Source organism: Polyodon spathula, chromosome 6 (assembly GCF_017654505.1).
Source record: "Polyodon spathula isolate WHYD16114869_AA chromosome 6, ASM1765450v1, whole genome shotgun sequence".
NCBI classification, from domain to species: domain Eukaryota; kingdom Metazoa; phylum Chordata; class Actinopteri; order Acipenseriformes; family Polyodontidae; genus Polyodon; species Polyodon spathula.
Genome location: NC_054539.1, coordinates 7,244,354 through 7,271,910, shown reverse-complemented (window position 1 = coordinate 7,271,910; position 27,557 = coordinate 7,244,354). Strand labels below are relative to the sequence as shown.

Below are 27,557 nucleotides of genomic sequence, written 5' to 3'. Positions count from 1 at the left end.
AATGTATAAGAACTATATTTAACTTTTGAACGCTCACTATATATTAGACACTGCAACTATTAAATTAGTTAAAAAATATTTACCAACATAAAACCAATGTCACCTTACAATAATTGACTGAGTTTGTGTTTAAAAATAAAATATCAAACAGAACGAAATTTCAATGTACCATTTGTAATTCGGTAATATGAGAGAATTGGTCAGGGGTCTGAATACTTTTGCAAGGCACTGTGTGTGTGTCTAATATATATATAGAGACACTCTTTACACAACAGGCTCCCTTACCTCACCTACAGATTGCTATTAACGTTTCGAAGCAGTGGTTTTAATCCAGATAGTTATATTGCATTATCTTGTAGTCATTGTTGTAGTTGAATCCCATTACTACTATTATTATTTGTATTTTTATTTATTTATGGTATACAGCTGTAGCCTAACATTTGGCACCCCGTTTTTCATTGGCTAACATTAAATGAGACACTATTATTCAACTTATTTTGTATTTGGTAGCACTGGAGGTTGTCTGCTGTGCTGCTTTATCCTTCTCATGCTTCCCCGTTCTTTTTTTTCATAGAAATACCCAGGAAGAGTCCACGGCTGGGATGAAGCCCGAAAGAAGTCTTGCCAGACAGACTGAATTCTGAGCAAACCGCATTACTCATAGAATGAGGGAAACGTTTATATTCATTACCAACAAAAACTAGTGCTGCATAAAATATAAAAAAAAAACAAAAAAAACAAAAAAACTGTAAATATATATATATTTAACAAATGCATTTTCGAACAGCACGAGAACCCCCACAAGAAGGATTTATCGGTACATTTAACAAACGTCACGAGGCCAGCCTTAACATACTATAAGCCCTCTTCGGGTTCTACTGCTTAATTAAGACCTTGTGATGTCAACAGGCTGTATACTGCGGTTTTGAGTGTCACAGTGGTGTTGCTCTTGGCACTCTTTTCTATCTAATTTATTTAACATCCCACAATATTACATGACACATCTTATGATAAATGCACATGGATTTGTTCTAAGAAGCTCTTCTTAACTCTAGAAATGAAAATGTCATCTCAGAAAGTTTGAGGTTTTATGAGTTACAGCACCAGTGGCACCCTTGAGAGTCTTGTAAGCAGGGACAAAACACCGTGTTGGAAAGGAAGACAAGCTAATAACAGCCGACTTAATCAGAGCCAGTTTACACTAGGCTATACTTGAATATCACCAGCAACCTCATGTCAATTCAACATATCTCCCCCCCACCCACACCCCCCATGTCAAAGTGAACCAACTCTCATGTATTGACATTTGTGGTGTTTTTTTTTTTTTATTAATTTGTCCAAAAGTTCCAAATTCATTTCTCAAAATAGTGATCAAAAACAGGTTAGGATTGTACACACTGTATTTATTATGTAAACAGTGCCACTTCTTTCCAGAACAGCTTTTAAAAAGATGCAATGAGTACACAAGAAAACCAGTTCAAATTTCCCTTCAATTCTGATAGATTTTTGAAATCTATAAATACACTTTTGAACTGCATGCAAAGATGTTATTGGTATATGCACTACTATACATTCTTTGAATGACTATCTGCATATTTATCCTCGAGCAGTATGGCTATACTGCTGTAACTGAAACAGTACTAAAAAAAAGAGCTCCCAAGGAATGCAGTTCCTTTTTGTACAGGTCAATTATCTACCCAGGATTAGGGGTATACAACAATGTCTTCATCCTGCGCTCCAGTTCATTCGAGCATTGTTAGAAGTAGCTCTGAAGTGGCTCTCCTAGAATGACCTCCAGCTGCTGCGTGACCCTCTGGCACTGGTGTTCCACTTCCTCGCATTCATCTGAAAACACAGGTAAAGCATTAATGCTGAAGGTGCCAGGGAGCATCCCATTTTCATATAAAAATTAAAAATTGCACTGAAAAAAATCATGAAAAAAGTCTGGGATTACACACAGGCACATATACATACAGTTATGGCTGAAAGTTTTGCATCACCTAGAATTTTAGGATTGAGACCAAAAAAAAAAATAAATTTTATATATATATATATATATATATATATATATATATATATATATATATATATATATATATATATATATATATATATATATGTATATATATATATATATAACCGTAACTTTAATCTTTTTGATACAAAGTAATAACACAGTGTAACAATTATTTTTTTTTTTTGTTCCTGGGTAGTAAGTGTTATTTCCTAATTGCTTATGCCTCAAAAGTATAGAAAACGGCTATTATTCCCCACAAACTTTGCTTTTGTGACCAGGACAGTGATATTTCAAAATATCACTATTTCCAATGGGAAAACAGGCAAATGTGTGTCTTTTCGTTCACATAAAGTCAGAAAAAAACAACATATGAATCCAAATTAACATGTATTTATACTAAAGTAATACAAAAATGACTACATAATATTTAGAAGCGAGTAGTTTTTCGAGGTTTATGACTTCTGTATTTACAGTATAATCGTAAATCTCGAAAAACTACTCGCTTCTAAATATTTTGTAGTCATTTTTGTATTACTTTAGTATAAATACATGTTAATTTGGATTCATATGTTGTTTTTTTCTGACTTTATGTGAACGAAAAGACGCACATTTGCCCGTTTTCCCATTGGAAATAGTGATATTTTGAAATATCACTGTCCTGGTCACAAAAGCAAAGTTTGTGGGGAATAATAGCCATTTTCTATACTTTTGAGGCATAAACAATTAGGAAATAACACTTACTACCCAGGAACAAAAATTGTGTTACATAGTGTAATAGTAATACAGTATTTCATGTTAGATTTCAAAATGTCACATTTTTCAATTTGCCAGTTTTGGAAGTATATGGAACTACAAAGCGATATGTAATTCAATATGGTAACATAACATTATTCAGCAGGTTTCATTCAACTGTATGAAGCAAAATTAGTTAATTCTACATAGAGGGTGGTGCAAAACCTTTGACCAGAGCTGTACATAGGTAGACATCATTTCTATACAAGTGTGTTTTTAATTGGCTATATTATATAACAATAAACAGTGCACACGACAAGAAATCTAAAAAATGCTTTTTTTTTTTTTTCCTGCTGCAACATGTGCTCTCGTATATTTCTCAATTCTATTCTACTGTTCTGGGAGGAGACTGCAAGCTTACCCTCCATCAACTCTGCCAGGAAGGGAATGGTCTCTGGCAGCAGCACCATGTAGTTCTCTCGCAGTTTCCCAGCCAGCTCCAGCAACATGACCAAAGCAGCAAATCGAACCTGTCAACCAAACAGTGATTAGAATAGGGACATGCATCGATAGACGTCATTTCTTCGTGCTTCTTAAAATTCAACTCAAAATATGTAAAAAAAAAAAAACAGCACAAAACCTGGTACTTTTATATCAGTGTTTTAGAATGTTGAAAACATTTGCACCTTAAATATATTTTGCAGTAATATAGGATTAGTTTTAGTTATGCCCAGCTGACAAAGGGAGTGCCGGTGGGGTGGTCTTTATTTCACCTTAAAACACAAAGCAAGCTGACTTCCAGCTACAGTATTTACCTTTGGTGAGCTGTGCCTTGTCTTCAGCAGGATCTGGTAGTTCAAGGGTTTCCACTGAGAGTCATCGCCAATGGCAACAGAGAACTGAGCTATACTAGGGATCAGGTGTTCTGTTACTCTTGTCTGGAACTTCTCTTCTCCTCCTAACATGTTCTCTAACTGCAGACAAGAAAAAACAAAAACACATTGTTTTCTCCTTAGAAACTGTTTCTGTGTTTATCACTGTTTATAGTCATAGCAAGCGCCCTGCAGCATACCTGATCTACTAGAGGCATCATCAAGGCTTCTGCTCTCTCCTTACTAACGAAGCGCTGGGTGTCATACAGAAAGATCTTGTGCAAACAGTCCAGGATGTACTGCAGCAGCAGGCAACTCTTCTCAGTGTTATTCTCAGAGTCAAATAAAGCCTCATCTGCAACAGAGACACAATTACCTTTTTTACTCACTCTGAAAGACAGAACAATGGGCTTTAAAACGTTGGCAATGCTTGTTCTTTTACAGTGTGAACCACATCAACAGTCCTAGACACACACGGATTGAAGTCTGTTAATGCCTTTTTTTTTGTTTTAAATGATGAATTCATCTAACATTAACAAAGTGAATTAAAAAAAGACAAGATCTTGCAACATTATTAATTTAATACTCACACTATTAAGGCTGTTATAAATGTTAAGACTAATTAAACTATGATACATATTTTCAATAAGTGTATACTTAGTATTTAAAAGTTATCTTTATATTTTCCTCCAATTTTATATTGATTTTCAGATACAGTATTCAATTACGGTGGTTTGTAATGCAAAAAACCCCCCCTAATAATTCAACAATTTGAAAGAAATACAAAAATCAATGCAAGATCCTCAGAATAGTTTACAGTCAGAATGTTTAGCTATTACTCATTTAGTAACAAACTGTTCAAGCTCTTTCCACCTAATAAAAAAAAACACCAGCGAGGACATGCAACACATACCAGTTTTTATTAGGTTGGTCTGATTCAGTAGGTTTGAAATGGGTTTTACAAGATGCCCAGCAAAAAGTATAAATAGCCCTTTCAGCTTGTCGGCAATACAGTCTGACAACCGGTAGAACGTCAGCAATCGATCTTTAGACGCATCCTCTGTTTTGCACCAGTCAAACAGCTAGGTAAAAACAAACCATGGTTAAATTATCACAAGTGGGAGGGCACATTAGCTTTTTTTTTTTTAAAATCAGTCTAAAATTAATGCGTTTTTACCAACATATTAAAAAGTAAATGGAGGACACAACGGAGGCTGTGGTCCAGTGGTTAAAAAAAAAAACGGGCTTGTAACAAGGAGGTCCCCGGTTCAAATCCCAGCTCAGCCACTGACTCACTGTGTGACCCTGAGCAAGTCACTTAACCTCCTTGTACTCAGTCTTTCAGGTGAGACGCTGTAAGTGATGCATAGTTCACACACCCTAGTCTCTAAGGTCACCTTGGATAAAGGCGCCTGCTAAATAAACAAATAATAGAATGCATCCTAACTGTACCTTGAAGAACAGTGGCCTAAAGGTGACTTCAGAAAGTTTCAGGACCATGACGAGCAGGCAGTTGATGACATGGCCCTCAATTTCATTTGTTTTCTCCAAGTCATCCTGCAAAAGAAATATCTCCTGTGTGAAAGCTGTATGCAAGCACTCAGCAACAACACTGGGAAAGCAGGATTCCACACTTCAAAGGGGCATGATGAGGAGTGCTCGTGCAGTGGCTGCACTGGCCAGCATGTTATCAATACAGCCTCCACTGTGTTTTTGAAATGGCAACTTTTGCAGAAAACCACAACTGGAGTCGCAAGCAGATCAAGACCACAGACGTCAGCAACGTACTGCGATAAGCAAAACAAGTGCTAGTGTCCCAGATCACAGAAATATTCAACACTGGAACACACCTGTTTGCACTTCCACAAATGTCCTTGCACAAACACCGTTAACGCTATTCTATGGTGTATGTGTGCACATATATATTTTTGCCAGTGTAAAACGTGACTCATCACTGTTACTCGATGGAAATTTACCTCTGAGTGATCTGATCTGAAGTCCAAGGCTTTGAGGAAGAAGGCTGTGAGCTCAGACTGATGCGAGTTCAGCTGCTCACTCTCCATGTGACCGATATGTTCCTTCAATATGTCCATTAGAGGCCCTAGACGACTCTGTACCAAAGACAAACCAAAAAACATTCAAATACTGACATTTGATCATCCGCAGTCACTCCCCAACCTTCACTGCACAAGGCCCAGGGCATTTCCAAGGGAATAATAACTGTATGAAAAACTTGTTGACCCAAAGGTCAGGGTAAGCAATGAATATACAATTGTGAAGAATAAAAGGTATACAATTTATACGTTTAAATATATTGTGTAGATTAAAGGATTTGGCCAAAGCCACACAATAGATTTTTTTTAAAGTTAAGAATTTATTAAATTTGTTCCAGCTAAAGCCACTTACCTGGTGTGTGTCCACCAGTTTGCTGTAGCACTTGGCGACGGTGGGAAGCAGTACACGAGGAGCCAGCTTGGTCGCCAGGGTGGTCTGGAGCGAAGTCAGCCGAACACTCATCTGAGGAACCTGTCCCGCACTCAATGTAATCCTTGCCAGGTGAGCAACCTAGAAAGAAGATAGAATGTGGATTACCTGTTGGACACATTGTTTCACTTGAAACATTTTGCATGTTGCTTCAGTGCAATCAAAATCCAATCATTGATCACTAGTCTAGATTGTTGTCAAATCATTGCTAAATAAGAAAAATAATTTCAAGAGACACAGAACACTTGTGACTTCATATTGTGTCTGTTTAAATAAGGAAGCCAATGTTACCAGCAGTAAAATGTCCATTAGGTAGGGGCTAATGAAGTGTGGTAGAGTCTCAGAGACTCTCTGCAGTGCTGTAACTGCACTCAGCAAGAAGATCTCATTAGAGAGCAGCTCCTTCCGGTCTTTCAGGGTCTTCAGCAGAGCAGGCATCAGCCTGTCAGAGTACAGAAAATACATCAGCTTGCCACAGTACAGAAAATACATCAGCCTGAAGCTAGTCATTGATGTCTGTTAAAGGAATCGGAGAGGGGAAAGGGGGTGGGAATGCAGTCTGTCTAACTTGTTAAGCACACAACTAGGACACATTTCTGTGAATGTACAGTGCATGATATGTTTTTATTTGTGCTAGTACACTCGTTATCAGTAACTTGGGTCTATTGTATGGTTTATATGGGGGATGCAGTGAATTCGATCATGTATTACCTTGGAAGCTGGGGTATAGCGAGTGCTTTTAGAGTACTGGTGACTTCAGCAATACAGAGCAGGGCACTACCCATAACGTTCCTCTCCTCCTCTTCAGCTGTGATCAGGTCCACTGCAGTACTCAAAACAGGCACAAACGACTGCTGGTGGCCAGCCCCGAAGGACCTGCAGAGCAGCTTGAGACTGTACAGGGCGGTCTGCCTGTTAATAGCCTGCTCATCATCATCATCCTTCTTCAGTTTGCGCCTGACGATGGACAGCAGCTCCTCTATGAGCTCCAACAGCAACTCTACCTGCACTCCACAGAAACAAACACAGCAGTAGTTGACTTCGGCACACATATATACACACACACATACATTATTTCATAGATTTCTAGTACAATGGCACTTACATCCATTTGAAACCACATACTTCACATTTTTTTCCCCCCGTTAATTAAAAACAGCAGAGTACAATTAAAATACTGGCATTGCTAGTTCGCCACTAGCATACACTTTAAAAACACACACGAAAAAAATGAAACGCAACAGAGATTCCACGTCATATAATGCAGAACAACTTTTCTGAAAGACAGTTGAGTGTGTCGTTCTCTTTACCTGTCCCTCCTGCCACTGTAATCGCTGTTGCAGTTTGTTATTGAGGAGATCCATGGCTTTGCGTCTGACTGAGGGAAGCTGGTTACTCATGAGACCCCTGATCACTGGGATAAACGTCTCGGTAGGCAGCAGAGCATTCACCTGTAAATTCAGGAAAAAAAAAAAAATGAGTTGGGTTCAAGTCCACAGCAAACAAGCTGTCACAGTGAGTAACGGGATACATACCTTATCTAGAACATCATACGATTTGTTGAGGAGAACCCTCCAGAACTTTGCTGTGGGCTTATCAGAATTCTCCTCCACACTGTGAGCGACAGTGTTTATATAGCGAAGGATCTCCTCAAGCAAACTGTAACAAAAACAATACAAGATGAACTGCAACAGTATGTAGTCAAATGTGAGAAGTGGCTGGTGTCAGTGGAATGTGCTGCTATCGACACACTCTAGACTTGGAAAGAAAAAAAAATAATCTCAGCGTCTACCCACATACCTTTGCTCGAGATTTTGCAGGCTCTTCTGTGACACTTCATCACAATCAGCAACCTACGCAAACAAAAGAAGAGTACACGGCCAGCATTTAAAATCTTACACAGGCCAGTCATTAAACAAATCAAAAAGACTGTTACCTGGATGCTGAGCTTTGTACAATACCCTTAACAGAGCAGGGAGTGCTTATTCCATAGCTGCCAGTAAGTTTATTGCTTCAGCAGGCTTGAATCCTGAACTGGGAAACATTTAAGCAGGGTAAAAACCTACTTCGATAAAATGATGACCAGACAAGTGAGATACTTGTCGCAAGACAGTGCAGGTATCTTGGAAGCATGTGATGGAGAACAATCACCACTGCCTGTAAATCACTTGGTGGTGCCAGGGTGTGTTTTCACACCAAAATGTGCTGGAAAACCCCCCAAGCCGATAACAGACGACTGATACATTCTTTAAAAAACAGATGCCGTGGTACCTTCCCAATCAAGCTGTTAGACGCCAAAAGCTGTGCCATGAAGGAGACGGAGAGGAATTTGAAATGCCGGAGCTCTTTTCCTGTGTGTGTGTCCACGTTGAAGAGCAGCTCTGCAGTCTCTTCCTTTTTGGTTTTCTTTCGTGTTGTTTTCTTTCTTCCTTGACCTTGTGATGGAACAAAATATATTGCTTGGTTTCCTTGTATAAATTTGTATCCTGCTCATATATTTCAACCACCTGTTGGTTACTTACTTTGGGACACTAAAATGGTTCTTTAGCATCAGTGTGTTGGCAGAGAGATCAATACAGAAAAGTCTAATTTCCCATTACCTTCTTCCTTGTCCTCTGGTAGAGTTGGCAGGAACTGAAGGATGTTAATTAGGCTGGCTAGCTGCTCCTCAACCTCAAATTCGCAGCACACTGAAATCAAGAACTCTGTATCCCTCTCCAAAACAGCCTCCTGGTGGAACACAAAACAAGAGACACAATTTTCAGTGGCTTTTCACTGCGTACCAGCATGTAGTTAATTTTCAACAGTGTGTTTTGTTTTTTGGGGATTTTTTTTTTGTACAATTCCACAGATGTTCCTGCTTAGATCACTATTTACCAAGCTTCTGAAATGAGCTGGTTTGAAATATTTTTGCCCGTCTGAAACGGTGATTTTGTATAGATGATGTTCTAACAGTTGCAGAAGGTAAAGGAACATTACAGTCGCACACCCTTAGTGGTCAATTCCAGAAGCCTGCGTCTCAGATGGTGGGGACAATTTCTACTGTATTCTGTCTGTTGCGGTCATGATTGTGTGTCATCATGTTGTTTACTTTCTCCCACTATGCAAAGCCCTCTTCACTCCACCCTACCTTGTCTCCATTAGTTGCGGTGGATGCAGTTTTGGTGACGTGTTGCTTGAAGAGGAGCAACAGCAGGACCCAGAGGAATCGCTCCGGCCCCACTGTCCTGACCAACTGTCCCAGGATGGGCAGGCGCCGGTGCTCTGGGACGTGGGGCAGGGCGTCCACAAACACGTTGATGATATTCGTGACCACGTTTGCCACGTTCCCCGTCTGTGAAGACTTGCCATCATCTGCCTGTAACAAAAGCCAATGGTTGTTGGGGGCAGATTTTTCATTTATCCTGGTTACATAAAATAATGGTTTCTGACTTATGATCTGTTAACAGCACAGCAGTAGCTCCAGGAATTTAATATTTATTTAATTGTTTGAATTGAAAACTAAAATAATCCAACATCTCCGTGGTGCAGGCTGGGGTGTAAGTTCAACACGGTTTAAATTGTATGTTTTATTTATATGATTCTAATTATATAAAAAAAAACTAATGAAAAAAGTCACTCAGTCCATTGAACTCCAGTATTGAGTGACATATGCTGCAGCTGGCTGTCAAGCTGGCCACGTTAGTACACGTTTCCTATTGCACTGACCTGAATGAGCGCTGGGATCACTGTCTGGACCGTCTTGTTGATGACCTGGAAGCTGTAGGTATCATCAAGCCTCATAATGTTTGCTCCCATGAAGGTAAATATAGGCATGATGTTGTGAAGAACTTTATCCTACAAAACAAGCAAACTGAGTCATTTGATTTGGAATATGCTAGACACACAAACAAGGTTGGAGACGTTGAATTGCAATAAATCAATTCTTTTTTTTTTTTTTTTTTTTATTGTCACAAAAACAAAAGTAGCAACAAAACAAAAGCATATCTTCCTTCGAAGATTCAAACTAAACTTTTGAAGTTGTTCCCTAACTACCAGACAGCACAGCTAAGTTGTTTGATGGTCTTGTATTTCAGTGTTTAGTAACACTAGACGCGCAGATCGTACTTACAGCACACATTTGCAAGTTTCTACACTATACACATTTTCTAAACAGCTTTTCTCTTTCCAAACTCTGCTGCACCTCCAAAGTACACCTTCCACTACCCTCCAATCAAGTCATTATTAAACCAATCATTCTAACACTCAGTACCAGTGTGTGCCCTGGAGTTCACTTTCTGTAACCCGATACTATCCCCTGGTGGTCAACCCATTTCATCCTAAGCTTACATATGTCCCGTCTGCAATATATATTCAAGCATAGGAAACTGCATGCAGTTTTACATATGCCAATAATCAAAGAGATCCTCAAAATAAGTGAGTTCATGAAAAAGACATGATGGTAAATATATATATATATATATATATATATTTTTTTTTTTTTAATGGAAAAGATAAGGAATCCGAGTCGAGACAATGGTGATTTGCAGTCAAAGAAGTATGGCTAGCAATGCTGAAGCAACAGAAGCGTGTAGGACTGTTAGAGAAACTTGCATTTGGAGATGTCATTTATAGGAGGACATTTTTGACAGTGGTGTATTGAAGAAAAAAAGTATGTTCACTGAAAAAGGGCTACTCTACTTACAGGAAACATTCCAGCTGCCGCCCCCAGCAGCAGTAACGCGTGGTGGTGAGTCTGCGGCATATTTGACCCTCTGACACACTGAACAATCAGCTCCACGTTGAACTTCTCTTCATCCAGAATGTCTGGGAACCAATAAAAAAAAAAAAAAAGAATAGGCGCTGACTGGGCTAATTTACTATTGCAATTGAAAAAACTGAAGAAACGGCTTCCCGAGTCTGTGCCGAGTGCTGCTTCTCCGAGACTCTGGACAGCAGTAATGAGCATACTGTAAACTCAGGCAGTTGTTTCTTTAATTGCTGTACAGCGTTATAATGGTAAGAGTCCTGTCTTGCCAAACCCAAGCCAGTGCACATCTCTGAGCTCCCCAAGAACATGTTATGTCCTGTGTTCCTTATTTGGCAGGTCCAAACTAAACCTGGCCAGCTGCATTTGTGCCACAAGTCCCCCTCCCCGTCCCTCACCACATGACAGCTAAATGAAAGTATAACCATTGCTTACCTGGGCTAATCCGTCCGCCGTCAGGGGAAAGTTTCTGACAGATGTTGAGTAAGCAGCTCAGGACTAGCTGCTTTGTATACTCGAAATTCACCAGCTCCTGATTCAAAGGCTCCAGGCATCTACATTGTGAGGATTTTAAAACAAAATGGCAAAATTGATCAACAAAAACAAATGAATGATTATTTCACTTAAACTATTCCCTTCAGTCTACCTTTTAAAAGAAAGAAATAGAAAACCATTTTAATTATGGCAGAGAATTTGTGGTTGTCTAAAAGCCTGATATGCCTGGTACCTGGTGAGCAGGTTAAAAAGTGAAGGAACCAGCGCTTGAGGGTTCTTAAGTTTCTTCTTGTGCTGCAGTAACTCCAAAATCAGGGTGACGCGCTGCCAGTTTACACAGCCAGCCTCTGCAGTAGGTTCAGCAGCCTGGGACTTCCTGCAAAACAGATGTGTGCGAATCCTTTATTCATGGGAGAGTTCTGCTGAAATTATGCTTCTCCCGAGTCCTTCTAGGTTCCAGTTTTACAAAGGCCAAGAAATTAAGCTTTCCCCCAGCAGCACAAAGACAAATCCTGAACTCTGCTTAGAATGTTTTTCCTTTTGCAACATGTTTACTCATCAACAGAAGAGAAGTGTACACAGGACACTCCATAAGCGTCCATTGAGTATGGAAGTGATTCCACGAAAGACAACAGCCAAAAAAAACAAACAAAACTAGTGGCCAATGAAGGTTCCCATAGCTAGCACTACGAGTGATATACCCTCAGCACTCTATGAACGTTCACGGAGCATTCTGTTTATATAACAAGTAACATGTTTGAAAAAGAAAGTACGTTTAAACTGATATATTTAACAGCTGATATTGGAAGATCACTTTCCTTAGATCAAGCTCAGCATCTGCTTAGCAATGCGGCTTAATAGTGCGATTCATCCAGTCATTCAGTCATTGCATTTGAATGAATAACAGATTAAAAATGAAATTCAAATAGTGCTGGGACAAATACCCAAACGAATATTTTTTGAGATGTATTCACTCCGGTAAAGGCCTACACAACTTATTCTTTACTCCTGGAACATTTTTCTATTATTATAGAAATAATATACATATTGAAAGGTCTTGCTGTAAAATGATTGCGCACACACAGGCCGTGCCCCCCTGTTCGAGTAATATAACAGTTATTACATTTTGAAAACGAACGAATATCCGAACATGAAAATCCCGTGTTCGTCCGCAGCACTAATTAAACCGCCATGGGGGTGAATTTGACCCATTTTGGATTTTAAATGTTAATTACTCTTCTGTTGTAAATCATATGTGTGTGTCCATATTTTACTTTTCCTAAATATAGGAATTAAATATCATAATGGCATTTGATAGCCAGAATCGCAAAAATTACAGTTCTACCTATAACCACCACGTGGGTCAATTTGACCCATGCATTACAATAAAAAAATGTTTTAAATATAATGTAAGAAATTCTATTTATTTTGTAATTGCAGCAAACAAGACACGCCCCCTCCTCTAGCAGACGTGTTTTTAAAACAAAATTAAAAAAGGGTATATGTACATACCCATTTCTTTTTAAATGTGTATTTTATTATATTTCTTCACCGTTTATAGTCGAGATGTATATGCGCTCATATTGAAGATAAAGCCTACTAAATATGGTGTTTCTGCGATGCAAATGTTAGACTTGATGTTCATGAATAAAATTTTTCAGTTGTATCCGATAGTATGTCTTTCATTTTCATAACAAAGCAGTTGAAAAGTGATTGGGTCAAAGTGACCCACCAGGCGGTTCTAGTGTTAAATAGAGCAAACCCAGTTCCTTACCGCAGCTGCATCTTCTGTCTCCTTGCCTGCTGGACAGTCGCGGGGCTTTTGGACTTCTCCAAGGGCGCCAGTTCTTTAGCAACCTGCTCAGCATCAACTGCGATCTGTAACAGCAACAAACAACTAGAACCTGGAAAAAGGCCAGAAAGCTGGTACAGCAGCATCAGTGCAGGAACAGAAACAAAGTGAATGTAGGACAACTCAATGACAAAGAGAAAAAAGGGGTATTTACTTTCGGTACTGGTATTCAAATTCAACGTATTTCACAATAAAAATAAATAAATAAAGATGGTGGTACTGGCTAAATATATGAGAAGGTAACACTACATGGTAACTTACTGCTTTGAAAACACTGTTAATTGTCTGTGCACAGACTGGATTTTTGCACTCCACCAGCAAATCAAACATTACACCCAGAAGCCTCTGCTGTATCTTCTCATCAGAGAGCGATGCAAAGAATCCCTTTGTGATCTGTGAACCAGACAACATGTTTACAACACAGGTACTACTTATAACATGACAGCAAATATGCATTCCAGGGTAAACACTGTACTGCAGATGACAAGTGAAGTCAATGACTAGATTACTCCAAATCGACTCCACTTGCTTTCGCGCCTTGCAGCCCAGAGAAGCTGCACTTTTCTAAAGCTGAACATTGGACTTGCACATAATTTTTATACCTGTTCGAGAGCAATGATCTGGAAGGTGGGCAAGCCTTGATAGACTTCGTTTGTGGCTTTCAGCGCTGCGATGAAGAGCTCCAGACTCTGCTGGTTCTTAGCCAGGAGAGAGGCGGACTGCTCGTTGTATTTCCTCAGAATGAGCTGCAGCAGGAGGGCCTCATCTTTCAGAAGTACCACAGGCACTTGGTTTGCCTTTGCCAGTAACCTCTCAAGAGCAGGCAGTAATGCAGACAGTACCAGCTTCAGGGAAACAGAAACAAATACAATATTGGCTGAAAGTAATATCGGTGCACTACAAGATGTAGCGTAATCATTCAGTACATTTACATGGAGAGCAAGTTTTCGGAAAACTAATAATTCAGAAAACTCAATCAGAAAACGACACTTTCCGGTGTTTACATGACTTAAGAGTAGATAATCCAATAATGATAATCCAATTCAGCTGTGTACATGGATTACATTTTCCGTAAAACAGCATTTGCTCATACGCAGTAGTGACTAGGAACAGACAGGGCTCGGTTCAGTCTGAAGCATGAATTATCAGGTACCGTATTCCTTCGAATTTAAGATGCACTTTTTAAACCATTTTTTTTCCCTCAAATAGCCTGAGAGTATAGACTCCAACAGAAGACGAGACTACCCGAGTACACAAACAGGTGTGAGTAAACCACCACTGGAAACAAGAAGCAGCACATAACTGTAATGCTCTGTGTGACAGCAGACTGCCACAAACTGCCTCCACACACGTAATTGAGGTTTATTTTTGTAAATACAGATTTATTTGACGTTTTATTTTTTCCTCAAATTGAGGGTGGGAAATTCGAGGGCGTCTTAAATTTTAATATGGGATTTTGGATTTAGTGAAGTTGCAAATTCTTATGCTGTATTCAACAGATTATTATCCTTTACATCTCTCTGGTTCTAATTCGCGTGCAAATTGCCCACTCCTTACAACAACAGCTTATCCGCTTCTTCATATAAGCCACTGTACCTTACAGATTGTACACTTGTATTTAATCATAACTGCCACTGCTTACTTTCTTCTAAAAATATGGATATAGTTCCTCCTCTAATGTCAAAGTCTGCACATGTGCAGTACACTGTCAGAATAAGTTATGAAAAAGTTTGTTTGCGTGACAAATTATGTTTTTGGAATACCATTATAGGTGGTGTTTTCTGAAAACGTACCATAGAATTTTGAAAAACTGTGTTTACATGACTTTTGATATCAGAACTACTTTTCAGAAAGCTACATATTCTGAAAAATATTGGCACTTAGATTCATGCAAGCACAACAATTCATACAGAGAGTGAGAGAGACTAGATGAATATGAACAGATGTACAGTACCTCGTTGTTCACCTCTTGCAGGGCCCTCATCAGTCCACTTGCTATGTACGACGGGCACTCGGGATCACACCCACACCTCAATACTTCCTTCAGGGCATCCGCAAGCTTTTGCCTATAGGATCTGAGTTTAGTCGACATCGGGAACTCCTCAAACAAACTGCCGAAGGCCTGTACAAAACAAAGAGGTTCAAACAAATTATTACCTCAGGTAAATTGTTTACTAATCACAAGTACGCTATTAAGTGACCAGGGAGAACCAAATGTGAAATGAACCATGCCAGTCAAAAAGATTTACTGTTGTGCTCCTCGTTTGTGGAACTCTACTCCAGTTGACTTTTTAGCAAATTAAAACACTGGATTCTTTCAAGTCTAAATTGAAAACATACTTTTTTTTAATATGCTTTTATATAACGCTCTCGCTTTGTTTTTAAACTTTGTAGAGCGCTCTGGAATCTGATGGCGTGAAGGGCACCACACAAAAATTAATTTGTATTGTTTCTCTCATAACTTCTTAATGTACCTGGATCACATGGGCAGGATCAGCAATTATCTCCTCTGTAGACTGAAGCAGCTTCTCAATAAAGGGGAAAAATGGAGAGGCTTCTGCTCCACCCAGGGTTTGCAGGCAGGCGACAGCAGCTCTCCTTACTTCTCTGACTGGATTGCCCAGGTTCACAATCAGGGACGGCACAACTGGAAAAATACAAGGGAGGTTCATATGGAGTGAAATGCACAGTGCTCCACACCAAATCCCCTATAGTCATTTTAATGCTGAACCAAGTGTAATATGCAAATGAACAGCAATACAGTCTATGCCGGGAAAGGAGTCCCTATCGTCCTCCCTCCACGGGAATGTTGAGTGATCCCAGCAGTTATGCAACACTGGTGTCTTACCTGGGGAGGATGAGGATACCAGCTGTTTTACTGTGCTCACAGTCTGTGCCCCAACCAGAGTGGAGCCCACATACAGGGTCTGGGTCTGAAGCAGTGCCTTAACAGTGCAGTTCAGCTGGTCAGCAAGGTTGTAATTGTAGCTCCACAGCAAGGACAAGAACTTAAAGAGGTCTAAGGGGTCACTAAGGTGAACCTAAAAAAACAAACACACACACAGAGCTATATTTTGTATTCACCCGTATAAGAAAAGCTTTGTGCAACAGTAAATATTCCCCATGCAACCTGCAGATGTACCTTAAAGAGAAGCTGCATGAGTGCCTTAAATCTGAAGGCCATGTGACTTTGACTCGCTCCAGCAATAGCAATATTGAAAAGCCTAACGAGCAGACGCAGGTAACTGCAAGCCTGGCCATCCAGCTGCTCTGGGTTCCACCAGGTCTGACCTGAACAGAAGGGAAGGGAAGGGAAATACATTGGTCACAGAAGACATGGTGCAGAACAGGCTGCAGTAAAAACAAAAAATAAATTAAAAAGACATACAATGTCTTCTGTTTCCTGTACTGTATATTAACATTGAAAACCATGAGAAGACACCAGGAATATTGTCAGGTATTGCTTCAGAGCCTGAAATCGTTAACATATCTCTTAAAATCTATAAACGACAATTCAACAGAATACAGGAGAAAATAACTGTGCATTATTTAAAAACGTATGTTCAGGTGACTGTCTATAACTGCTATACAAATGAATAAACTATGACATCTATTATTATGTAGGACTACTTTAAATAGTTTTGGGCAAAACACTGTTTTTGGTTACCTCTGAATGGGGTAGCTGGACTCTGGATGGCAGGTATGAAGGACTCAAGCAGCAAGGTCAATAAGATCCAGTATTCATTTCCCCCACTCTCTGCCATTCTAAGGTTGTCCAGGTAATCACTCAAAATATCTCCTAGAGACAAGTTGTCAAGCTGAGACTTTGGGTTCTCGTTGAAGGAAACCTCCTGTAAGACACAGGGAATATGATACATTCATTTTAAACCAAGAAGTACTTAACAAAAAACATTTGGACTTTAACTTTCAAGATATAAAAATTAGACTACAAAGAAATACAAAGGTACACCAAAATGAACTTATCAGTCAGTCAGTTTCTTTTCGTTCTCTGACTTTAGGATACGTACAGGGTCAGGATGTGTTTTTTTTATTACTGTTACTTACCATGCTGAAGCCCTTGGTGATGAGTTTCTGGAGCCTTGCTTCAAGCAGGCTGTACACGTTCAGGGCGGTCTGCAAGTGATGTGGCTCAGACAGCTCCTCAATGCTCTGGACCAGCGTATAGAGAATGACGAGGAAGGCCACTTTCTCTCGAATACTGGACCGTTGCTTCTCGGCTACTTGAATAAGGTCTTCCATCTGAAATGCAACAAAACAAACGGAATTTAACCTGTACCCCGAATCTCTGAGAAAAAGAAGCACCAGTTTACTAAGAACTAATAGCCGCAGCACCTGTAGTTTAATATAAAATATAAAAATAAAGAATTCAACTATGAAAGTGTGTTTTTACTTGCATAAATATGGTCACACAATTTGATGTGTGTGCCATGTATTTTTTTATGTATTCTGTTTTAGAATAAGGCACATAATTCTAGGTGAAAAGGTTATGCAACATGACATAAAAATGTCCTATTAGTATACACAAATATGACTAATTGGGTTATCCTACATATATTATGTAAAATATTGTTTAATTATATATGCAATGCCTCTCCTGACACTCACCTCATAACTTTACAATGTCCAATTATAATGTTTAAGTCAAGCAATTTCTAAGGTAAAGCTTATAAGGAAGCCAAACAGACAAACAATGTATAATTTGAGAATCATTTTCAGGCTACTCACAATGTGAAGTTTTAAAGAAGGCTCCATTAAAGAAAGATTTTTGGTCATTGTTACAATGAGTGCTTGGTTGGCTTTTCCAACCATATCTGAAGGATCGCTCTTCTTGATAATGCCCTCAAGCACTGGAGGAGAGAACAAGGTTCAATTTATGCTGATAAATGATAAGATCGTAAGATTGCCAACTCAGAATAATTAAGAAGCTCCTCATTTTAAATGTGTACATTAAAATAAAACAGAAAATTGTCCACTTGGTATATTAACATTTAAACTGTTTCTGAAGATTAATAAAAATGTAATTAAAATAAAAAAAAAAAAAAAAAAAAAAACAACGCACCACAACAGATAGTAAAGAGTGCAAGCAAATATCTGTCTAGCCCAACAATAGGATAATTAATATGTGCAGATATTACACTATATTACCTTTTGACCATCCTTTTGTCAATGGATGTTTGGAGTACAACTTGGACTTGGTAATAAATAAAGTAAGCTGATGTTCAGCATATTCTGGATACGGAGTTGTCATGACCAGAAAGGACAGCAGCTCCATCACAACTTGGCTCTCCAAATTTTCACTGTCCTTTAGAAACCTGCCATCATCTAACATCCCAATGACTTCTTTGAGGACCGGAAACCTGCGGGAACAAAAATGTAACATTTGGAGACAATGAATAGTCTTCAGCTTTAGCTGGCAAAAGCAAAGAAATAGAAATTGGAACAGCTGCAGCTCTGCTCACAGCACAGCGAGTTCAAGTGCTGCAGTATGGATACAAGTATGTTTTAGAATGCTTTAATAAAACATATTGCAAAGGTTGGCACTCAGTTAATTACATGATAAATTACATGCATACCCAAAGCCAGACTGCCACTTTATTATTCATCGCACTATGTAGGGAAAACGAGTGCAAAATATTTTTTTATAAGATGTTGAACAAAACAGTTTCACCCACCATTTTCCACTTTTTGACAAATCGACTCGCTGGAAGAGTGCGAGCAGAGACAATACTACGGTTTCAGGGCCAAGGTGGTCAGCATATGCCTGCAGAAACATTATTCAGAACCATGACTAGTCAAGACAAAGGCAAGCGATGAAAGCATGATAAAGGAAGCTTAAACAGACTTCTCTCTCTCTCTCTCTCTCTCTCTCTCTCTCTCTCTCTCTCTCTCTCTCTCTAAACAGACAAAAGCATAAAACATATTTTATATATATATATATTTTTTATGAAGTAGATTAACAAATAAAAGGCATGCACTCCAAAATGCGTAAAGTGCAAAACTAAATCAGTAGGAGAAAAACATTACACATACACTTACTAAACATTTAACTATTTTGTTTTGGGTTAAATAAATATTTGTGGTCCACATGAAGTAAATGTGCTAGTGCTTCCTCCTCTGAATGGAATATTTCCTTGGCAGCGTTTGCAAATTCCATTTTCTCCTGCTTTGGTGAAGAAATTCCACACAAGACTCCTTTGCTGGATGCCATGTATTAAAACAACAGCAGAATATGGCCAAAAGATGTTGCAAATAATCCTGCAGCATAAAGCGCATTTAAAATGAATAACTGTATTCAAACTGAGATTTTTTTTATTATTATTATTATTATTTCAATGTTTCCAGTACTGAAAAAGGCTACACAAGTCTACATATCTGAAGAGACTAAATGTATGTGTACTATATAGTATTTAACTATGTATCATGCATTTAAAACATTAATATGTGATTTCTTTTTTAATATAAGAGATCCGGGTATCTTTCATGGTGGGTACCCGGTTCCGGATTTTCTACCCGTGCCGACCTCTACTCTCTATCTTAATATATAAAGAAGAAAGCTGGTCTGTCTGTCTGTTCCTTTATGCATTAGGACCCCGCAGGTGCCACTGCAACTAAACTTTGTATGGCCTCCTCTTTCATCCAGGGGAAGGTCAAGGGCTTTGTTTGAATCCAAACTTTTGACCCCCGGGGTACTTTGTTTAGTAACCCCATTGCTGGATCACTACAGTAGCCATGTATCTCAAAATTAAAGACAACCAAAAATAAATAAAAAGAACAAAAACAAAAAAAAATAAAACATTGGCAAAACCCCCCAAAAAAATTAAATAAAGGGAAAGGGGCCCGAGTGCATTGTGCAACACCCAAGATCAGCAACTTACAGGAAACCATAAGGTTACCATCCCCCAATTTCTCATGCATGAAATATTGAATTTCCCCAGGCAACGGCAGGTACTTCAATTAGTAACTATCTAGCATTCAAAAAAAAAAAGTATCTAGCTTTACAACTTAAAAAAAAAAAAAACATAAATTTGCCGTTTCTGAACTTTTCACCCAGACATTTTTGGAATATTACATTTAAATCTTTTTAATATTCCATTATTTCTGTTTTGTATAATTCAACATTGCAGTAGCAGTGAGTTACCAAATCAAACCTCTGCAAAACCAGAATTGTTTTCAGCAGAATGCGCTGTAGTTAAGTAGTTATGTGACCCTCTTTTGGGTAATCAAAGCACAGATATTATTTGAATTTCTCTCTTTCAAAAACGTGTTTTTTGTTTTGTTTTTTTTTTGCAGTCAAAGCAACGTATAATGATAATTGTTTTTGCAGTCACAGCAACGTATAATGGTTTAATCCTATCCCACTGGAACCCCCTTTTTAGTCATACAGGGATGACCACTGAAGACTAACCTCCAGAGCTTTCAGAGCAGCTAGAACAACTTCAGGGGTGTCATCTTTCAGCCGGCTCAGGACAGCTTCTCTGAGGAAGGACTCGTCGAACCCCTCCTGTAAAAGGCAAGGCAAGCTCATATCAGTCATCAGTGTGTACAGATCTTGAGAGCTGGACTGGGTAGGAGACAGTCTTTAGTCAATTCAATTACCTGTGCTGTCCTAATTATTTCCTTCAGATGTTCAATGGCCAAGTTTCTTACTGCAGACAGCGGATGGTTTAGACTGAGTAGCAGCGATGTGTCAGAATCTGACAAAATCTAAAACCAAAAGAACAAATCAAAGGGTTTAAAATATACATACATATACATATCTCCACAAAGGATTTGTAAAATTAAAAAACAAAAAATATATCTTAAATTTCCATGTGAATGGTTCTCAAGGTAAAGCCTCAATTACTGTGGTTCATTCACAAGAATGATACAATTGGAAGACCAGTATAAAAATGTTCTTGCACAGGAACACATTTAGACGACACTGTCATCTTACATTATTACTAATATCATATATTAAAAAACTGCAACCACCAAAAAAACACACCTGTTACCCATCTCATTGAATTCTACTGTTAATGATTCAGACAGCATGAAACAGTAGGTTGCATCTGATGAACTGCCGTCTCTTTCTTACCTTGTATTTCCCACTGCTCATGGAGAGGGAGATGAACTGATGGAAGAGATCCTGTTCCTTCTGGTCGGTCACGTTCTTCAAGTGCCCTTCCAAAACACTGTCCAAAGCACTGGGATACCTGGAACATAGGGGCTCGCATGAGAGGGGGCAAGCAGACCTATGTTGCATTCCCTCAGCAGAAGGGCATTTTCCTTCCACAGGCAAGGTAAGTGTTAAACTCCTTACTTTGTTTCCAGTAGCCGTACAAAGGGCAGGAGTCGTTGGTTGAGACCTGTCAAGCTGTCTGGAGACATGTCACTCAGCACGCCGTAGGAAATGTATCCCTGGAGAAGCCCTCTAAAGAGACAGTGTTCACAGTGCTTTACCAGGTTACACAAAATCAAGTTGTGTTTGTGCTTTATTTAAGACATTTAAAAAGTGATGCTCAGCTTCACCACCTGTTTTTCCAAGGTCTTTAAGGCTTTTCAGTTACCTGGAAAATAACCACCAATGAACTGTGCCACAACTAAAAAAAGCAATTCAACTGGAAAAGGATGGGTGTGCAACTTACTTTGTTACCATGTGGTCCAAGCCATTTTCCAATAAAATGTTCTGAAGGACAGATTCCAAGAGGCTTGAAAAGTTCATTTTATCGGAGGACTCCTCTGTCTGGGACTCGTCTGTACAGAAGAAACAGAATTGTTTTAAAGCAGAATTCCCCAAAAACAGGACCGGTATCAATGCAACAACAGTTTTTACTTATTCAGCTCAATATGACCCTTAATGAACAACATTACTAACATCATAATGTACATTACTAAAGTCAATTAAATTTAGTATCATCAGTTTTATGTAAATGCTGTTTGATGAAGGCACTGGCACTGTATTTTACTTCTATGTGGAGTATAAAATAAAAGTAAATTAGAGAAATCTTACCACTGTCTGTGATTACAGAGTGGATCAGGTGTGGGAGCAGGTAGCGGAGTAGAGGACTGATGTCATGTGCTGCCGCAATACCCTGGAGAGTGGCGATGAGGCCAGGAATGGTACTCAGGTGTGTATAGGGTCTGCAACAAGAAAGGAAATAAAATTAGCAAGCACTGATCCAAACATTACTATTTTAATCTTTGCTGACTTTTTACTACATACGTAACATGTGTTAATATTGTTCTACTAGATATGGCCCCAGAATAGTTAATGGCAAAATTCACAGAAATTCTGAAACGTCTAATCTAGTTTGTACTAATCAATACGAAAGTTACAGAAACATTACTGACTCAGATCTCATGATATGTCGGAGTACAACCGAATGCAATTTGAAAGCCTGTAGGAGTCTATGATATGAAGTTTGGAAATTACGTGTGTAACTCCATGGCTGATATCATGCTCAGCATGTTGAGCGTAACAGACAGATACAGTGCAAGTGTGCACTTTGGGGGGATGGGGGGTGGGTGGAGGACGACTGTCACAAAGACAGCTGTAATGGGTGACATCAGACCAGAAACAGGAACCAACACAGAAGAGACACAGAGAGGTGGAGTTTAGTGAAGCCGAGCGCTTCGTTGCGGTCAGCATTTAATAGGTAAACTGACAGCAAATAAAAAGGTTAAACACTGACACCAAAACAGAACACGGCACTTGCGGCCAAAATAGACAAACAAAACGAGTAGGCACTAACAAAACAGGGTGGACGAACTCTACACAAAACAAGTACAGTGCTGGTCCTTCCAGCACTCATAGCAACTGATATTATCATTTACGTTTCTCCTCTCTCTCTCTCTCTCCATTCTCCACTCCCGAACACACAACCCTGAGTGAGTGAAAACATGCTGCTTTTAAGCAGCTGTACCGAGACTCGATTGCTAATCAATCATTCAATTGGAGTCTCGGTACAACTGCACGTTAATTAATAAGTGCAATTCCCTGTGCTCACATATTATTACATTTTACCTGCACGTCCTTGTGCCTAAATACAAACAGACATATTGATCGTAACCTATATTACATCCCGTGTCCCAATGACTATACACCGACTAACACACTACACGCAACACACAACACAGAAATACACCCAGGGGCGGGACAACATTGCCACAATTATTTTGTGAGTTCACTTTGCAATACATTTATGCAAACGTTTAGTTTATTTCTGACTTACTTTTTTCCCAGGCTGTCTCCCTTCTGGTTTTGCAATAGAATAATCAAGCAGCCCAGTCCTTCCCTCAGTATCGATGGAGACTTTGCAAGTGACTTGCTGATCTGCAGCACCAGGGTGTTGACTAAAGATGCTTCCATGACCACCTTTACAGCCAGCTGGCAAATGATCATGTAGGTGGCAGCCTTATAGTCTACCAACGAAGACTTCAAACCCTAAAACACAGAAAGCACAAGGACGTTTAAAAACTGTATTTGTCAAACAAAGCACGAAAGGCAGTAAAATGTTAGATCTTAAGTATTGCAGAAGACAGCATGCTTAGTGGGAGTCTGTACCTTCTGAATGTAAGGGAGCAGCTTTGCTATCACTGAATCGGTGATCTTCTCTAAGGCATCCAAGGCAGGAACAATCGTTGATGCATAAAAAGAGAAATGGACTCTGAGCTGAGCACTGCTTCCAGAGCAACTGGAATAAGCCTGAACCAAAACAAAAACCAACAACTGAAGATGAACAAAAAGAAAAACAAAATAACATTAAACCTGTTCTTCCTTAAAAACACCCTCACTGGCTACTCAGGACCAAAGAGATGTAGAATTTAAAATGTGTAAAAAACATTGTATCATTTCCCCAGAATATGTAATTCAGACTTAATATGTACGAGTTTCATGCTTGAAAAACAAACAAGTATGTTACTAACATCCCCTGTCCCAGCTATATATACACAAGGAGTAATCAGTCTGTAATACTAAAGTATATCACCATGAACTAACTACATTTATATACCCGGTATATATCCTCACATTCGGATACTCAATGATCCACTGTGATATATCGCTGCATTCTCAGCAATTACAGAATTATAATTATAGAAAAACTGCTGGGGGGGAAGCATACCTTGACAGCCTTTGTCACCAGACTGCAGATGAAATCCATGAAGCTCAGGTCTTTATAACAGTGTGTGATCAAAGTTCCTCTGGCTAGGTGGACACCATGCTTCTGTTAGAACACAGAAACAGAACAGTAACTAACACACTTAAAGGAAAGCACGCCTTTCACCTTTTACTTCAATCGTTACAGCAACCCCAACCTTCATGGTGATAGGTCAACATTTTGATTGAGTTGGTTAAATGACCATCTATACATTTGGCTTGTTATACAATTGTTTTAATTTACAGCACATTGTCCAATTTGATCAACCAAAAACAAGTTTATGTTTCTTACCTGCATCGGCTCCAGCCAATTCCATCTATGTGTTGGTTCGCTGATCTTTAAAAGCTGGATTACTCTCACAAACACTTTGGTCTCATGATAGGGCAAAGCACAAGCAATCAAGCTTTCCTGGTTATAAAGATGAACATGAAACCTTTGGAGAAAAAACAAAAAAACTAAAAGCTGAATTTGGCAGCATCTGTTGGAGAGAGACTTAACAACAAAGGGGGTTCAGGTTGATTGAGGTGTGCTCAATCTTACACTAACACTGAATTCACAATCATCAAATAAGTATTGAGCAATTATGAAAGTAACTGCATACATCCAACAAAGAGATGCATAAGTCTCAATAAACAGATGGAAAGCAGGTAGAAACAGACTCGCTCTCTAAAGCTGGAGAAAAAAAAAACAACTCCAAAAAGCCATTAATGCAAAACCATAAAAGTTATTTTTACATTGAATGTTCAGGACAAGGTGGAAGTGCAAATAAGGGCAGATTTTTCAGTCACAACCGTGACTATCCTCAGGTATTATAAAGCAGGGATTTACAGTTAATGAAGTGTTACCTGTGAATGAGCCACTCCAGACATTTTTGAGCTGGCTTCAGCATGAAGTAGGGGGACAGGCGTGTCAGGAAGAGGGACAGGCTCTCATCCAGCTGCTTGTTCACTTCTTTGTTCTGCACGCTGCGCTCCAGGCTTTTGGATGCCTGGCTGAACAGGGTAGTCTGGAACTCCTCAAAGGAAGACTCAATACCAAGGAGCTCCTCCAAACCAGTGCATCCTGCGAATACAGCCAGAGGAGAGGCTTGTTTAAGTACAGCCCTTCTAATCCATACACTTCTCATACAGCATCCTTTTTGGGTTCCAAACAAATTAATGGCGTTATACCCAGTTCACAACAGAAAATAACTATTCGGGAATCTGGCATGATTTCTAAGTGTCGTCTGCCTACAATCAATGTAAATCTGACAGTGCAGTTCAGCACCAAGTTATTCACTTTCTCTTTTCTATGTTTATAATCAAGCATGTTGCATAAATACACACATCTCCCACAGGTATGGTACGCCTACAGTATAACCCTACTTTACATAAGTAAAATTAAAGACAATAATTCTTGAATTACTGGGAATATCTGGTCAGTACAACTACTACTTCAAAGTTTTTAAAAGTTAGGCAAGAGCTTTACTTGCCTATTGCAAAAAAGGTGTCCTTGTCTATGCCGGCAGCCTCTCTGGGGTCAAACAGGAGAGATGCTACTTCTTTGCGAGAAAGCAGACTGGAATCATTCTGCGGCAGTGCCAGCCGTTTCAACTGAAGTGCTAACGAGGTCATCTCGGAAGCTGGTTTGTCGTCTTAAAAAGAAAAAAAAAAAAAATCATAACAGTAGAAAAGTTAATCAAAACCAACCATTGCATTAGGATTTGGAGTTTTCTTCCACCCAGTTATGTATTTTATTTAATTTTTGGCAGGTTATGTGATCAACTATATCATAGACCTAATGTTACGGAAATTCATAACAGCATAGCGATTACACGTTTACGATTTAAAATAGCAATCACAATTTCAACTAGCCCTGCTCAAGCTGACATCACACGATGATGCTGTACACAGACTGTAGGAATAGCCCTAATTTAAAATATGTACCGTACGAATTCAAACTATACCTAACCTAATTCTGTTTAAAATATCACAACAAATACATTAAACAAACAAACAAACAAAAAAAACCTTAAAAAGCCACAGGTCACGTTAAATTTCAATTCCGTTTCGATATTAATCAAGCCTGTTCAAAAAGAAATTAAGTTCAAGACACCCTGCTTTCAATCCCCAGTCAGTAGAGTACACACAGCACATTCGCACATGTTTGTAAATTTTTCTCAGCACAGAATTCCTGTACGCTCTGACACTAAACTCTCTACACATCGCACACAGATGACACTGTTATGCGTTAAAGAAATGTATTAAGTGAATAATCTGTTTTAACTAATACAATATTACAACAAACTGTTTTTCATAATGTGTTTGACAAACCATGTAGTGGCAAAAAAACTGTCAAGACTAGTCTTTAACAACAAAAAAGGGACATGTCTGCTCGATCCTCACTATAGGGTAGTGTCTTTACAACCTACAAATTATATATATATATATATATATATATATATATATATAATATATATATATATATAATTGTACCTTATTCTATGAATACATAAAACAAATGTATTTACCACACTTCAGACTTCTGCAACACCACACACCATGTGCAGCTTGACCTCTAACCCGGAAACTGAGATATCAATGGTAAACCACGCCTGCAATGCATTAGAATATCTTTAGCCCCCATATCCACAGCGCTCTCTGTTGGTTGGAGTATTGACATGCTGGTAGTTAAAATTATCATTCCCGTTTAGCTTGAGATTAATATAACAGTGCTTGCCAACAATTTTACATTTATTCAGTGTGACAAGTGGGCTTTTATGAGACACTACTGTGAAATACACAGCATAACGAAAAATATATGTGTGGATTGTCTTGCCCTGTGTAATGTGCCTGTCTGTGGGCACCTAGATCGCTAATATATATATATATATATATATATATATCTTTTATTCCAGCTCATGAAACATGGAACCAACACTTTACATGTTGCGCTTATTATAAAAACAAGATATTATCTATATATATAATATTATAGATATATAATATATGTATATATATATATTATTTTATATATTATATATATATCAATCTAGAGCTATCTTAGGCTATTACATCTATTTCTTTATTTTCCTTTTCTCCAGCAGATATTGACCTTGCTGATTTTGTTATTTTTTGACCGATTATACAACTTTTCATTATTAAAATTACTATACTTTTATAGAATCTCAAACTCCGAATTAACTTCACCACAGCATGCT

At 38.8% G+C, this 27,557-nt stretch overlaps 1 protein-coding gene across 1 annotated transcript; it reads right to left on the bottom strand.

Moving 5' to 3' along the window:
* Positions 1 to 1,386: 1,386 nt before the first annotated feature.
* heatr1 (HEAT repeat containing 1) lies at positions 1,387 to 26,923 on the bottom strand. Its single transcript, XM_041251881.1, has 45 exons — positions 26,868 to 26,923; positions 25,830 to 25,991; positions 25,204 to 25,420; positions 24,650 to 24,791; positions 24,323 to 24,424; positions 23,764 to 23,904; positions 23,432 to 23,643; positions 22,210 to 22,340; positions 21,845 to 21,953; positions 21,520 to 21,630; positions 21,295 to 21,412; positions 20,817 to 20,924; positions 20,626 to 20,721; positions 18,893 to 18,981; positions 18,366 to 18,577; positions 17,946 to 18,067; positions 17,265 to 17,459; positions 16,867 to 17,050; positions 16,342 to 16,490; positions 16,048 to 16,240; positions 15,674 to 15,846; positions 15,154 to 15,321; positions 13,802 to 14,044; positions 13,461 to 13,592; positions 13,122 to 13,225; positions 11,580 to 11,723; positions 11,288 to 11,406; positions 10,790 to 10,911; positions 9,814 to 9,942; positions 9,236 to 9,463; positions 8,706 to 8,835; positions 8,377 to 8,540; positions 7,906 to 7,958; positions 7,641 to 7,764; positions 7,416 to 7,556; positions 6,817 to 7,109; positions 6,397 to 6,547; positions 6,028 to 6,186; positions 5,598 to 5,732; positions 5,074 to 5,178; positions 4,535 to 4,703; positions 3,822 to 3,976; positions 3,565 to 3,723; positions 3,171 to 3,279; positions 1,387 to 1,845 (listed from the first exon to the last, which is right to left on the bottom strand). Exons 2-45 carry the CDS (start codon positions 25,969 to 25,971, stop codon positions 1,757 to 1,759), a joined length of 6,471 nt encoding a protein of 2,156 aa, XP_041107815.1. The 5' UTR covers positions 25,972 to 25,991; positions 26,868 to 26,923; the 3' UTR covers positions 1,387 to 1,756.
* Between the last annotated feature and the right edge of the window lie 634 nt (positions 26,924 to 27,557).